The sequence below is a fragment of the Rhinolophus hipposideros genome, assembly GCF_964194185.1.
Source record: "Rhinolophus hipposideros genome assembly, chromosome: X".
In the NCBI taxonomy this organism is placed as follows: domain Eukaryota; kingdom Metazoa; phylum Chordata; class Mammalia; order Chiroptera; family Rhinolophidae; genus Rhinolophus; species Rhinolophus hipposideros.
The window spans coordinates 80,519,446-80,533,698 of NC_138046.1; the positions used below are offsets into that span (position 1 = coordinate 80,519,446).

Consider the following 14,253-nt stretch of genomic DNA (forward strand, 5'->3'; position numbering starts at 1 on the left):
GCACATTATCCAGGTTTGGTAATGAGCTTTGGGTCTTCTCCCTCTGGCTTGCTGCCTTTCTGAACCACATTACTGCTCATCAGTACCTTCTCCAGAGAAAATAAGCAAGGGAAATCAAAGATAAAACTCAAATCCAAGGTAGTTTGCTTTTTTGTTCATAGCTCTGGTAATAGGTTGAGGGAAGGAAGTGGAAGTTGTTGTCCCTTATAAGGTGGACAGAATATCTGTGCATTTTCATGATCCTACACTGTCTTCTCCTATGACCATAGATAAGAGAACTAATTACAAGTTGAATTTTATTTTATTTTCTCTGAAACAGCTTTTTATTAAACAGCAAAGCAAAACTGCAACACAATTTTAAATGTTTGTAAATTAGGTCACAAAAAGGATGCAAAATGTTTTGCAGTATGACTATTATATACTCATACAGCTAAAATCATTCATTGAATCATACACCAATACAAACATCAGATTATTCCATGATTAAAGGTAGGCCAAATCTAGTAACTATAAGCTATATTAGTGACTCTTTTTTTATTTAACATTTTAACATCACTTTTGATATTAATTTCCTTAGCAAATGGAATCTACAAACTAAATTTTTAAAAGCTTAAAGAATGACTAAAACTCTGCAAATCAAGTAGGTTAATAAAAAATTCTGGGAGGAGAAGATAAAATACTGAGAATATTATCAATTAGTATACATGTAAAACTCCCATTTTATTCATGTTTCTGATACTAATACACAAGGGATTTTGCAAAAATTGATCTTCTGGGTACTATAAATATGCTTGAAGACCAAAGTCTTTGTAACTCTTCTCTTCTAGATATGGTTTATGTGAGGTTAAACTTAATCCACTTTCATATGTTTCCCAAAGATCAGTTCTGTGCCAGAGATGACACAGATCTGGAGTCAAAACATCCACAGTTGGTTACTAGTGTTTACCAAGTACTTCTTACATCCTACTTCTACTTTTCCTCAAAATGTTATGTCAAACATCCACAAAACCAGAGGTCATCTTTTCAGATGCCAAGTTATTTTACGTAAAAGAAAGTTTTCAACAAATTTTTCTAATTTGACGATTCAGTTTCAAGAAAAGTCTTCATTTTTATAGCCTCTGTTTTTAATTGATGCAAGAGAAACCAACAATCCTATCTTATTATTAAATACAGTTCGGCACCACTTAACGGCAGGAATACATTCTGAGAAAGGTCGTTGGGCAATTCTGTTCTGCTAACATCACAGAGTGCACTTCCAAAACCTAGTGGTACAGCTTACTGCACACCTAGGCCATACCAGCTACCACCCGTCGTATCTGCAATCTGGCGTTGACTGAGACGTCACTATGTGGGTGCGTAACTGCATAGCAAATAACAAGTCCTAACTGAGAAAGTATCTTATTTTGGTTAAGTTCAAACAAGTAGAGTTCAGGTTACTCTCACAGATGATTAACTATTGAAATTGCTATTACACATGTGAAACCAATTTTTTCCTTCAGGGGCAGGGAAATGGGAAAGAAGCAAATGGTGAAGAGGCACAAGATGGTAGACAAGAGGACACATAAAAGTGGGGATTCAGTACATGATTTTGGTCACTTTTTCACAACATGGTGGTTATTTTCTTGTATCTCCTACTATGCCAATAATAAAAGACAGTGCTAAACCTATAAATCAAAGCAAATTTGATAAAACATTATCAAGTTTCATAAATATATGCATTTCTAATTATAAAGTCTCTACAATACATTTTCACATTTTTATAGGCTAACATAACACACAAACTCATGGACGTCTTCTGTTATGCTCTTAATTTTGCCTAGATCTGACATTATCTTCATAAATATTCAATGAAGCTACAAATAAAAGTACTATAACTTCTGGAATCTATCCAAGTTTTAAACAAAAAAGATCAGCAGCAATTCCATAAAACAGAAGGGATATCAATTCCTTACTTTCTTTTGCTTTTTGTGTCAGTTGTTTGAAAAACACTAGAAGCTGACATGAGGTTTTCTATATATTGTCCAAGAACTTGGTTTTCTGATTTTAGCTTCAGATTTTCTTCCTTAACTGCATCTACTCTTGCAGAGAGATCTTCAAGTGTGTGTTGGAGCTCCAACACTTGATTAATAAGTCGTGTTTTTTCCTCCAGTTCCACCTGATTTTCAGCATCAACTGCATCCATGTCAGCATTCATCATCTTGGATAGCAAACTTTGGGGCCTTGGATACAAAGTCCTTGATGGCTGATCTGCGGCTGGAGACGCCGGGAGGCGGAAGGATGGGGAAGACGCCTCACGCCCAAACACTTGGCCCAACTGACCACAAGTTGAATTTTAAATACTTGTATACTTGGATGTTTCTTCTTGGAACACAATATTTTTTCTCAAAATTCTATACTGGCCTTCATTATCTCTTATCTTTTGGTGTCTCCAAAGAAAATCATCTGAGAAAAAGCAACATTTTTGTTTCCTTTTTAGTGTTATATTTTGTCTTCCTTGTTGCTTGAGGTTTTTTTTTTTTTTCCTTGTTCATGTAATCCATGAAAATTGAGAAAATGTGGCAGTTATGTACTGGTAAATGTTTAAAAACAAGCTTTCCAAAATAAAACTGTGTGTGTGTGTGTGTCTGCGTGTGTGTAATTTTGCTGGTAAATAAGATTGGTAGATACAAATTATAGACATAATAAAATGTATAATTCTCTTTATCTTAAAAAAATAAATAAACACGTCTTGGGATGGAAAAGGACAGTTACTTACACTAAAAAGTATAACAGTTTGTTCAAGTAGCTGTGAAGATTTACATAAGTAATTTGTTAATATGTTTTTTGTTCTTATACTTAAAATGAAAGAGCCAGAGAGATCCTTAGAGACCATATTGTCCAATCTATTTATTTTACAGGTGGAGACACTGAGGCCAAGAGAGGAGAATATACAAATTAAGGTTACACACACAGTTAGTTAACAACAGAATACAACCTGCGTTTACTACAATGCTTTTTCCACTGTATCTGGTTGCCTTCCAACGTTAACAAAATTATGCCACAATTTACAAATGAGAAGGAAAAAGAGACCTAAATCAGGATGGACACAGAAAGGAACAGACCCATCCTTTCTGATTCTTTGAAGATGCTATACTTTTATTAAGTCAACAATACATAAAAATAAGCATGGATGCAAAAACACAGAAATCATTTGCATAGTGGTAGAGCCAGGAAATCAGAGTTGCACCCCTTTATATACCATTACCACTGCCACTCAAGCTCCCAGAATGAGATGGATTTGTAGGCTTTGGATAGCCCTTCTTAACCCCACAGTTATCCTATTCTAAGATATCAAAACTGAAAAGATATAAACCTATGCCCATTTAAGAAACCATTTAGAATGTGTGCTTAATGTGTGGGTGATGAGTTTTCATTTCCCTAGTTTGTCAAGGAAGACTATTTGAAGCTCAACTCTAGGTAGTATATTGCTTGATCCTCCCAAAGGCAAATTTGTGACAGAAGATGTCCTCGGAAGCTTTAGCACATCACATAGTGGGCAATTGTTGATTGTCCTCCCAACACCCATTGCATCCTCCTCTCTTCCTAACAAGAACCACATTTCCCTTAAGGCATTTTCCTTTGTCTGCGAAACAGTACATGGACTTCGAGAGAAAATGAACTCAACCCTACCTTCCAAGTTCTAGAAGTAAGCACTGATTGAATTAAAACAATTGGCCCATTCCATTTCTCTGACCACTGTTATTGTTTGAGGTAAATATATAATCTGTAAGCTGGCCCTGTCAGGATGAATTTCAGGACTCTTCCTTAAAATTCTAAGACAGAAGTTCTCTCTCATCTTAATCGTGGGTGAGGAAATGCTGGTTCAAGAGATTTTGACAGCCATGTGGGACCATGAGGGGGGGTCCAGACTAAGGATGGAGCTTACATTTCAAGAGATAGTGGGAAGAGACAAAAGAAACTATATATTCAATGACATCATTAAGCAAAAGAAGCAAATCAACCAACACCTACTAAAACATTCTAGAACTATAAATCCATAAATGTACTTTATTGCTTAAAGCCAGTCTGAGTGGAGTTTTGTATTGTTTGCATTACTAGAGTCTTAGAGGATGGCATCAGGAAGAAGAAGCATCTGTTAACAGAAATACGCTCCTGGAAAAACAGCATATCAGAGCCAGGAGGGGACTTAAAGTGGTTTGTTGAAAATAAAACAGAAACGAACCCATAGCTATAGAGAGCAAGTTGATGGTTGCCAAAGGGGTTGGGGTGGGGAGGATAGGGTGAAATAAAATAAAATGAAGACAATAAAAGAAAGGAGGATGTGGTTGTAAAAAAATGTACCAAAAATTATTGGATTAAAAAAACACAAATTTATTCTTTAAAAAACAAAATAGGATGTCAGCTCAAAATGGCAGAGTAGGTAAATGCTGTACACACTGATCCCAACACCACATCAAAATTACAACTAAACTGCAGAACAACCATCATTGAGAATCACCTAAAGTCTAGATAAACTGAAGTTCTACAACTAAGGACATACAGAAAAAGTCATGTCGAGGTTAGTAGGAGAGACAGAGATGTAGAACGGGCTGTTCCCACACTGGCATCTGACAGTTAAAAATTGAGAGGGATATATTGGCTACAGAGGTTGTCCCCGGAAGAGCAAGGGGTCCTAGCCCCACAGAAGGTCCACCAGCCCAGGGTTCTGGTTCCAGAAAGAAAAGTCCCCATGACTTCAGGCTGTGAAAACTAGCAGAGACTGTGGCTGAGTGAGACCCAGGCATTCCTCTTAAAGGGCCTGTGCACAGACTTACTCCCTGACTGACTCACTTGCTCTGGTTCCAGTACTGGGACAGCATCTTGAAAGGCACCAAAGCAGCCATTATGAAAGGCAGTGTGGAGGTTCCTCAAAAAATTACGAATAGAATTACCATATGACCCAGCAATCCCTCTCGTGGGTATCTACCAAAAAAATCTGAAAACATTTATAAAGACACGTGTGCTCCAATGTCCATTGCAGCTTTGTTTATGGTGGCCAAGACATGGAAACAACCAAAATGTCCTTCGATAGATGAATGGATAAAGAAGTTGTGGTATATATACACAATGGAATACTATACAGTGGTAAGAAAAGATGATATAGGAACATTTGTGACAACATGGATGGATCTTGAGAGTATAATGCTAAGCGAAATAAGTCAGACAGAAAAAATAGAGAACCATATGATTTCACTGATATGTGATATATAAACCAAAAACAACGAAAGAACAAGACAAACAAATGAAAAACAAAAACTCAAAGACACAGACAATAGTTTAGTCGTTACCAAAGGGTAAGGGGGTGGGGGTGGGAGATGAGGGGAAGGGGGATCAAATATGTGGTGATGGAAGGAGAACTGACTCTGGGTGGTCAACACACAATGGGATTTATAGATGATGTAATACAGAATTGTACACCTGAAATCTATATAATTTCACTAACAATTTTCACCCCAATAAATTTTAAAAGAAAGAAAGGCACCAAGGACATATTCAAGTTGAAACTGAATTGTCTGGCTTAGGACAAGGGCTGGAGGGGCAGCTCTCTCTGAGACAGAAGTACTGGCAGAATGCATTGTTTATTTTTCACACCCTTCCCTGTGTGCAGACATGGGTGGCCGCCGTATCTGAGTCAATATCAATCTGGATAACCCTCTTCACTCTGCCCTGGTGATTCCCTGAGACTCCATCCCACCCAACTTTCCGGCAGACCCAAGCTGCTTCCAGTAGCTTTTCCATACAAACAGCCTATCTTGGTTCATCCTGCAGACATTCCTAAAATCTCTCAAAGGCTCACAAAACTCAAACAAGCAGCATCTGGCTTTGGTGTATATCATACCACTTGATGAGCAGCCCCAAGCCAGGCACTAGCAGCAGCTGGCTTCAGTTCATGGCTTGGCCTCTTGAGGCAACTCCAAACCCTATACAGATTGCTTTGTGTCTCCTGCCAGGTGGCCCCAGGCAGAACACAAACTGCAACTGAACTTAGCCTGCAATAGGGCCCTTCCCAGTAGGTCCTGGGGCTGGCACACCAGTGGCCAGCTTTGGACCAAACCGAAGCATCATCTGTCCACCTCCAAAAATGACACACGCAAAGGGAAACTGAGCAGGCATCAAAGCCCTGCTGAAACAAATCCTGCTCCTTGGGGTCAGACCCTGCACAACAGCTCCTCCACTGTAGTCATGGCCAGTCCTCAAAACCAATCAGCCTGAGGGTCAATCCCACTCATTGGCATGCAAACAGCAACCAAGACTGAACTGATACAGGAGGGTACACACAACCCACACAAGGGACACACCTGGAGCACCCAGCTCAGGTGAACCAGGAACATGAGACACTGGGCCCCACAGGACACCTACTACATAAGGTCACTATACTAAGATCAAAAGACATAACACTTCTACCTAATACATAGAATCAAACACAAGGAGGCAGCCAAAATGAGGAGACAAAGAAACGTGTCCCCATTGAAAGAACAGAACAAACGTCTGGAAAAAGAACTAAACAAAATGGAGACAAAATGAGATGTAGAGATCAAAATACTAGTTATAAGGCTAATCAAAGATCTCAGTGAGAGCTTCAACAAAGAGATGGGAATCATAAAAATGGAGACAGAAAACATAAAAAAAGACTAGTGAGACGTAAACAACACAGTAACAAATATGAAGAATACATTAGAGGGAATCAATAATAGATTAGATGAAGCAGAAGACTGAATCAGGAATTTAGAAGATAAGGTAACAAAAAACACCTGATCAAAACCACAAAAGTAAAATATAATCCAAAAACGAGGGTAGTTTAAGGGGCTTTTGGGACAAGGTCAAGTGTACCCACACTTGCATCATAAGGGTACCAGAAGGAAAAGAGAGACAGCCAGATAGCAAGGGACTGAGAACCAATTTGAAAAAATTATGATTGAAAACTTCACTAACCTAGTGATGGAAATAGCCATACAATCCCAGGAAGTGCAGAGTCCCAAACAAAATGAACCCAAACGGGCCCACAACCAAAAAATATCATAATTAAAATGCCAAAGGTAAACGACAAATAAAGAATCTTAAAAGCAGCAAGAGGAAAGCAGTTAATTACTTACAAGGCAGCTCCCGTAAGACTGTCAGTTGACTTCTCAACAGAAACTTTGCAGGCCAGAAGGGATTGGCAGAGTATAGTCAAAGTGATGAAAAGCAAGTATCTACAACCAAGATTGCTATACCCACCAAAGCTGTCATTCAGAATCGAAGGAGAATTGAAGGACAGAAAAAAAGCTTCCCAAACAAGAGAAATATAAAGGAGTTCATTACCACCAAACCAGTATTACAGGAATCTTAGAGCAACTTCTTCAAGATGAAAAAAAAGCAAAAGGTCAAAAATATGAATAATAAAATGGCAATAACTAAATATCTATCAAAAATTACTTTAAATATAAGTGGCTTAAATGCTTCAATCATAAGATAGGGTTGCTGAATGGATAAGAAAACAAGATCCATACATAGGCTGCCTACAAGAGACTCACTTCAAATTGAAAGATACACAGAGACTGAAGGTAAAAGGATACAAAGAGATATATCAGGAAAATGAAAATGAAAAAAAATCTGGTGTAGCAATACTTATATCAGACAAAATAGACTTTAAAACAAAGGCTATAACAACAAAGAAGGACCCAGCAATTCCACTCAGGGGTATTTATCCAAAGAAATCCAAAACATTAATTCAAAAAAAATGTGCACCCCTATGTTTATTGCAGCACAATTCACAATAGCCAAGATATGGAAACAACTGAAATGCCCATCAATAGGCGACTGGATAAGGAAATTGTGGTACATTTATACTCATACGATGGAATATTACTCTGCCACAAAAAAGAAAGAAATCTTACCATTTGCAACAACATGGATGGACCTAGAGGATATGCTAAGTGAAATAAGTCAGGCTTTTCAAGATAACATGGTTTCTACATTATAAATACATACATCCAAAAAAAAAGAAAAAAAGAAAAAAGAAATAAGTCAGGCTGAGAAAGAAAAATACCATATGATCTCACTTATGTGTGGAATCTAAAGAACAGAATAAATGAGCAAACAAAACAGAAATAGACTCAGAGATACAGAGAAAAAAATTGATGGTTGCTAGAAGGGAGGGGGTTTGGGGAATGGAGAGAAGATGAAGGGATTAGATAGTACAAATTGGTAGTCACGAAATCGTCACAGGGAAGTGAAATACAGTATGGAGAACATAATCAATAATGTTGTAAAAATTATGTAAGATGCCAGATGGGTACTGGACTTATTGAGGGGATCATTTCATAGATTGTGTAGATGCCTGACCACTGCACTCTACACCTGAAGTTGATGTATAATAATGTTGAATGTCAACTATAAGTATATTAACTATAAGTATAATATATATGTATCAGGTTGGACAATTCATTCTAGAAAATGTGCTACATACCTAATTGTTGAATATCACTACAGTCACCTTTGATGTACTGCCCTTGGGAAGCTATACACTTCCAGCCAGTGCCTAGTCTACCTTTCAAAGTAATTTTGGAACTCTTTCTGGAATGGCCATCAGAGCTGTCATCATATTACTCTTGATTCCCTGAATGTCATCAAAATGTCTTCCTTTCAATATCTCCTTTATCTTCAGGTAAAGAAAGAAGTCATTGGGTGACAAATCAGGTGAGTAGGGAGGGTGTTCTAATAGTTATTTGTTTACTGGCTACAAACTCCCTCCCAGACAATGCTGTGTGCGCTGGTGCATTCTCGTGATGCTAGAGCCATGTGTTGGCAAAAAGTTCAGGTCATCTAACTTTTACACGCAGCCTTTTCAGCACTTCCAAATAGTAAACTTGGTTAACTGTTTGTCCAGTTGGTACAAATTCATAATGAATAATCCCTCTGATGTCAAAAAAGGTTAGCAACATCGTTGCAACAAATCTGCAAACTTAATTGTCTGACAGTGTGTGTGTGTATGTGTTTGTAGTCATGGATGTAAAGTACTGCATAGGGAATGTAGTCAATGGTTTTGTAATCGCTATATATGATGTCAGAGGGGTAGTAGACTTGGGCAGGGTTATGACTTTGTGAGGGGTGTAAATGTCTAATCATTATGTTGTTTTGTACACCTGAAAGTAATATAAAGCATGGCTCCTCTCTCTCTGTCATATATATCTAAACACACACACACACACACACACACACACACACACACCAGCACAAATGAGTTCCAAATTAACAAAAACATATTTGATTCACAATCATAATAGAACTATGAAATACCTACAAATAAATAAAATCAAAACAAGAATGTTCAGAATATATGTGAGGTGAACTACAAAACTTTTCTAAGAAAAATAAAAGATATCTTGAAAATTTAGAGATGTGTATTATGCTCCTGGATGGTAAGTCCCAATATTGTAAATCTGTCGAATCCCTTTCAAAGTAATTTATAAATTAAAGGAAGTAGACATTTTTGAAGTTGATTTGGCAGAATAAATGGCTAAGACACATAAGTTACTTTTTAAAGCAAAGTAACAAGAGTTGGGGGATTTAACTAGATACTAAAATTTATTTTTAATAGACAATATTTAAATGGTGTGATATTAGTGCAAATTGAAGAGACATAGCAACACAAGTGAAGGTAACATATATTTTTGCCTTTCAAATTTATAAAGCTTTTCCAAAGGATAATATTTAATGCTGGCAAGTATGGGGTAAGATGGCTGTCTCATGCAGTGCACAGAAAAAATGATGTATTCTTTCTAAAGTTCAATTTGACAAAAAGTATTAAAAGTCTTGAAAATACATATATAATCAGATCCAGGATTTCCAATTCTAGGATCTATCCTAAGAAAGTTGTCAGAAAGAAAATTAAGGATTTATGTGAACCTTATTCATAACAGCTAAACAATGAAATAATTGAAATGTCTAACAATAATATCTCATTAAATAAAATATGGTTCACTTATATTTGTTATGTAGACTCCATAATAAATATTAATTGAACAAATGAATTAATATCAATTCAATAAAAATCATGTTGTAGAAAATATTTAATGGAATGGGGAAATGTTGATGAGATAATAAAAAGTGAAAATATAATTATATTAAAATACAATATTATTTGTACTTCATATGTAACATTGTATATAGTCACAAGAAAAAATCTGGAAAAATACACAAAAATTGTATATAGTGCATGATCCATGGTGGTAAATTACTTTATTTTTAAAAGTTCATACAATTAATATGCATTATTTTAACATAAGTAATAAACATTATTTTAAAATTCTTTTTAAAAAAGTAAATTTAAGGATTCCGGATCAAAATGGCGGCGTGAGGTGAGCCTCTGTAAAGCTCTCCTGGAATTTACAACTAATCGGACAACAATAACTCCACAGAGGACTCCCTGCACAGCACACAGGCAAGACGAAGAGGTCCACTACTGAATTCACCTCCAGGTGGGCGAATCGCACGAGCGGGGGAGGAGGGAAAGGAGAAGTGCAGGGACGAAGCTGCCCGGGCGCAGGACGCAAACCTACCTCAGTGCTCCGAGCTCGCTGCATCCCTGAACTACCGCAGCTGCGGGAGAGGGAAGGACTCGGACTGCTAGGGCTCCGCTTACTGCCCACAGGGCTGAGGGGGCAGCATATAACACGGCTGAACCCAACGCTCCCGGCAGACACCTCGCAGCAAAGACTGAGGGAAGAAGGCTGAAAACTGTGGTTTAAGCCCCCACTGCCGAGCAGAGAATGTAAGCCTTAGGCACTGAGACTAGCCGCCCCTCCCTACCCTCCCAGAGCTCACCCTACACCCACCTGCCCGGTGCTAGAAGTGATAAAGTAGCAGTCAGATCAAAAGTACAGGATTTCTGCTGTTCTGAGAACTGTGGACCGCAAAAACAGATTCGCAGCTCAACTAGTTCCGGCAAAGGGGAGAAAGCTGTGGAAGCAGGACCGGCTATGGTGGTGGTTGCCGCCATTGCTCTGGGCCACCTCTCACAACTCACCCCGCCCCTGGCCCCACCTATCTGGGCGGATCCCTGCAGGAGAAAACAGAACTGCTGAAACATACAGGCTCTGAATCGGGTGCAGAAAGAGCTTTGGAACTTCAAAAGCTCTCCGCACCCCTACAGGGACGTGGTGCCCTATGACCCAGGTGAACTGTTAAGAGAGGAGAGACCCGTCTCCTAGGGAATCCCCCCATTGTGTGAGAAGCTGGAATAGTGCAGAGAAAATATAGCACTACTGTGTCAGAGAGAAAAAAAAGGCTGCAGTCAGAGAGAAAATAAAACATTTTTCCAACAAGTATTGGAAAACAAAAGAAAGACCTCTTCCTATCAACCTATTGCAGAAGCCACTCCTGTAGATGTCTAGGAAGACAAATAATAAATCAGTAATTGCCATGAATAACCAAGGCAACAAGACAGCTCAGAGAGAAAGTGAAAAGTCTCCAGAAAAGGAACTTAAAGATATGGAAATATGTGACTTAAATGATAGAGAATTCAAGATTGCATTTCTGAAAAACCTCAAAGAGATGCAAGAAAACACAGAAAGGCAATTTAATGAACTCAGAAACACAATCAAAGAACACCATGAGCATTTTACAAAAGAGATTGAAATTTTTAAAAAGAACTAAATGGAATTTCTGGAGATTAAGAACTCAATAGAAGAAATTAAGAATGAAATAAACAGCTTAGGTAGTAGAGTTGACCAGATAGAGGAAAGAATCAGTGACATCGAAGATAAAAACCTGGAAATTACACAGATGGAAGAAGAAAGAGACTTGAGACTTAAAAGAAATGAAAGAACTCTACAAGAACTTTCTGACTCCATCAGAAAGAGCAATATAAGAATAATGGGCATACCAGAAGAAGAAGAAAGAGAGAAGGGAACAGAGAATATATTCAAACAAATCGTCGATGAGAACTTCCCAAACTTGTGGACAGAACTGGATCCTCGTATCCAAGAAGCAAATAGAACACCTAATTACCTCAATCCCAACAGGCCTTCTCAAAGGCACATTGTATTGAAGCTGTCTAAAATTAACACCAAAGAAAGAATCCTCAAGGCAGCCAGGGAAAAGAAGACGGTAACCTACAAAAAAAAGCCCATTGGATTATCATCAGATTTTACAGCAGAAACTCTACAAGCCAGGAGGGAGTGGAACCAAATATTCAAACTATTGAAAGAGAGAAATCATGAGCCAAGAATAGTATATCCAGCAAAGATATCCTTTAGATATGAAGGAGGAATAAAGACCTTCCCAGACATACAGAAGCTGAGGGAATTTTCTAATACACGACCTGCACTACAAGAAATACTAAAGGAGGCTATTCGACCACCATCAACAGGGACAACTTGTGGCAACCGAAACATTAAAAGGGGGAGCGTAAAGGCCTGAACCGGAATATGGGAATGGAGAAAGTAACTGTGCTGAAGAAAATGGAATACTCTAAATATCAAACTTTCTTTTACATAATCTTAAGGGTAACCACTCAAAAAAATCCAGAACTGAAATATATACAGTAATAAAAAAAGAAACAGAGGGAAACATCATAGAATACCACCACACAGAAATATAATCAACAACAAAAAGGCCATCTATGACAAGCCCTCAGCTAATCTCATAATTAATGGTGAAAAACTGAAGCCCTTTGCTCTACGTTCAGGAACACGACAGGGCTGTCCCCTATCACCTCTGCTTTTCAACATAGTGTTGGAAGTCCTTGCCAGAGCCATCAGGCAAGAGAAAGAAATAAAAGGCATCCAAATTGGGAATGAAGAAGTTAAAATATCACTCTTTGCAGATGACGTGATGCTATATATAGAAAACCCTAAAGACTCCACCAAAAAGCTATTAGAAACAATCAATGAATACAGTAAAGTTGCTGGCTACAAAATCAATGTACAAAAGTCCATTGCATCTTATATACTAACAATGAAATCTCAGAAAAAGAAATACAAAAAACAATTCCCTTTGCAATTGCAGCAAAAAGAATAAAATACCTAGGAATAAACTTAACCAAGGATGTGAAGGATTTATATGCTGAAAAGTATAAGACATTTTTGAAAGAAATTGAAGAAGACACAAAGAAATGGAAAGACATTCCGTGCTCATGGATTAGAAGAATCAACATAGTTAAAATGGCCATATTACCCAAAGCCATATACAGATTTAATGCAATCCCCATCAAAATCCCAATGGCATTTTTTAAAGAAATAGAACAAAAAATCATCAGATTTGTTTGGAACCACAAAAGACCCCAAATAGCCAAAGCAATCTTAAGAAAAAAGAACAATGCTGGAGGTATCACACTGCCTGACTTTAGCTTGTACTACAGGGCTACAATAATCAAAACAGCATGCTATTGGCAGAAAACAGACACATAGATCAATGGAATAGAATTGAGAACCCAGAAATAAAACCACATAAATATGGACAGATAATTTTTGACAAAGAAGCTAAAAACATACAATGGAGGAAAGACAGCCTCTTCAATAAATGGTGCTGGGAGAATTGGATAGCCATGTGCAAAAGAATGAAACTGGACTGTTATCTGTCACCATGTACCAAAATTAATTCAAAATGGATCAAAGATTTAAGCATAAGACCTGACACAATAAACTGCATAGAAGTAAACTTAGGTACTAAACTTATGGACCTTGGGTTCAAAGAGCATTTTATGAATTTGACTCCAAAGCAATGGAAGTAAAAGCTAAAATAAACAAATGGGACTATATGAAACTTAAAAGTTTCTGCACAGCAAAAGAAACCATCGACAAAATAAAGAGGCAACCGACTGAATGGCAGAAGATTTTTGCAAACAATTCCTTCGATAAGGGTCTAATATCCAAAATATACAAGGAACTCATGAAACTCAACAACAAAAAAACAAACAACCCAATTGAAAAATGGGCAGAGGACCTGAAGAGACATTTCTCCAAAGAGGACTTACAAATGGCAAATAGACATATGAAAAAATGCTCAACATCACTAATCATCAGAGAAATGCAAATAAAAACCACAATGAGATATCACCTCACCCCAGTCAGAATGGCTATCATCAACAAGACAAATAGCAACAAGTGTTGGAGAGGCTGTGGAGAAAAAGGAACCCTAATACACTGTTGGTGGGAATGCAGACTGGTGCAGCCGCTATGGAAGGCAGTGTGGAGGTTCCTCAAGAAATTACGAATAGAATTACCATATGAC

General features: G+C 37.7%; 2 protein-coding genes across 3 annotated transcripts in view; both read right to left on the bottom strand.

Moving 5' to 3' along the window:
* Nucleotides 1–14,253, bottom strand: part of LOC308494672 (vascular endothelial growth factor receptor kdr-like) — a 334,242-nt gene that overhangs the window by 284,581 nt on the left and 35,408 nt on the right. The gene's annotated exons all lie outside the window — the stretch shown is intronic.
* Nucleotides 1,813–2,313, bottom strand: LOC308494673 (short coiled-coil protein). The gene has a single exon (XM_081042531.1). It carries the CDS (start codon nucleotides 2,195–2,197, stop codon nucleotides 1,949–1,951), a length of 249 nt encoding a protein of 82 aa, XP_080898657.1. The 5' UTR covers nucleotides 2,198–2,313; the 3' UTR covers nucleotides 1,813–1,948.

What these genes read in the sequence shown, in the direction of transcription:
- LOC308494673 (XM_081042531.1), bottom strand. Translation starts at nt 2,197, where the DNA reads ATGATGAATGCTGACATGGATGCAGTTGATGCTGAAAATCAGGTGGAA.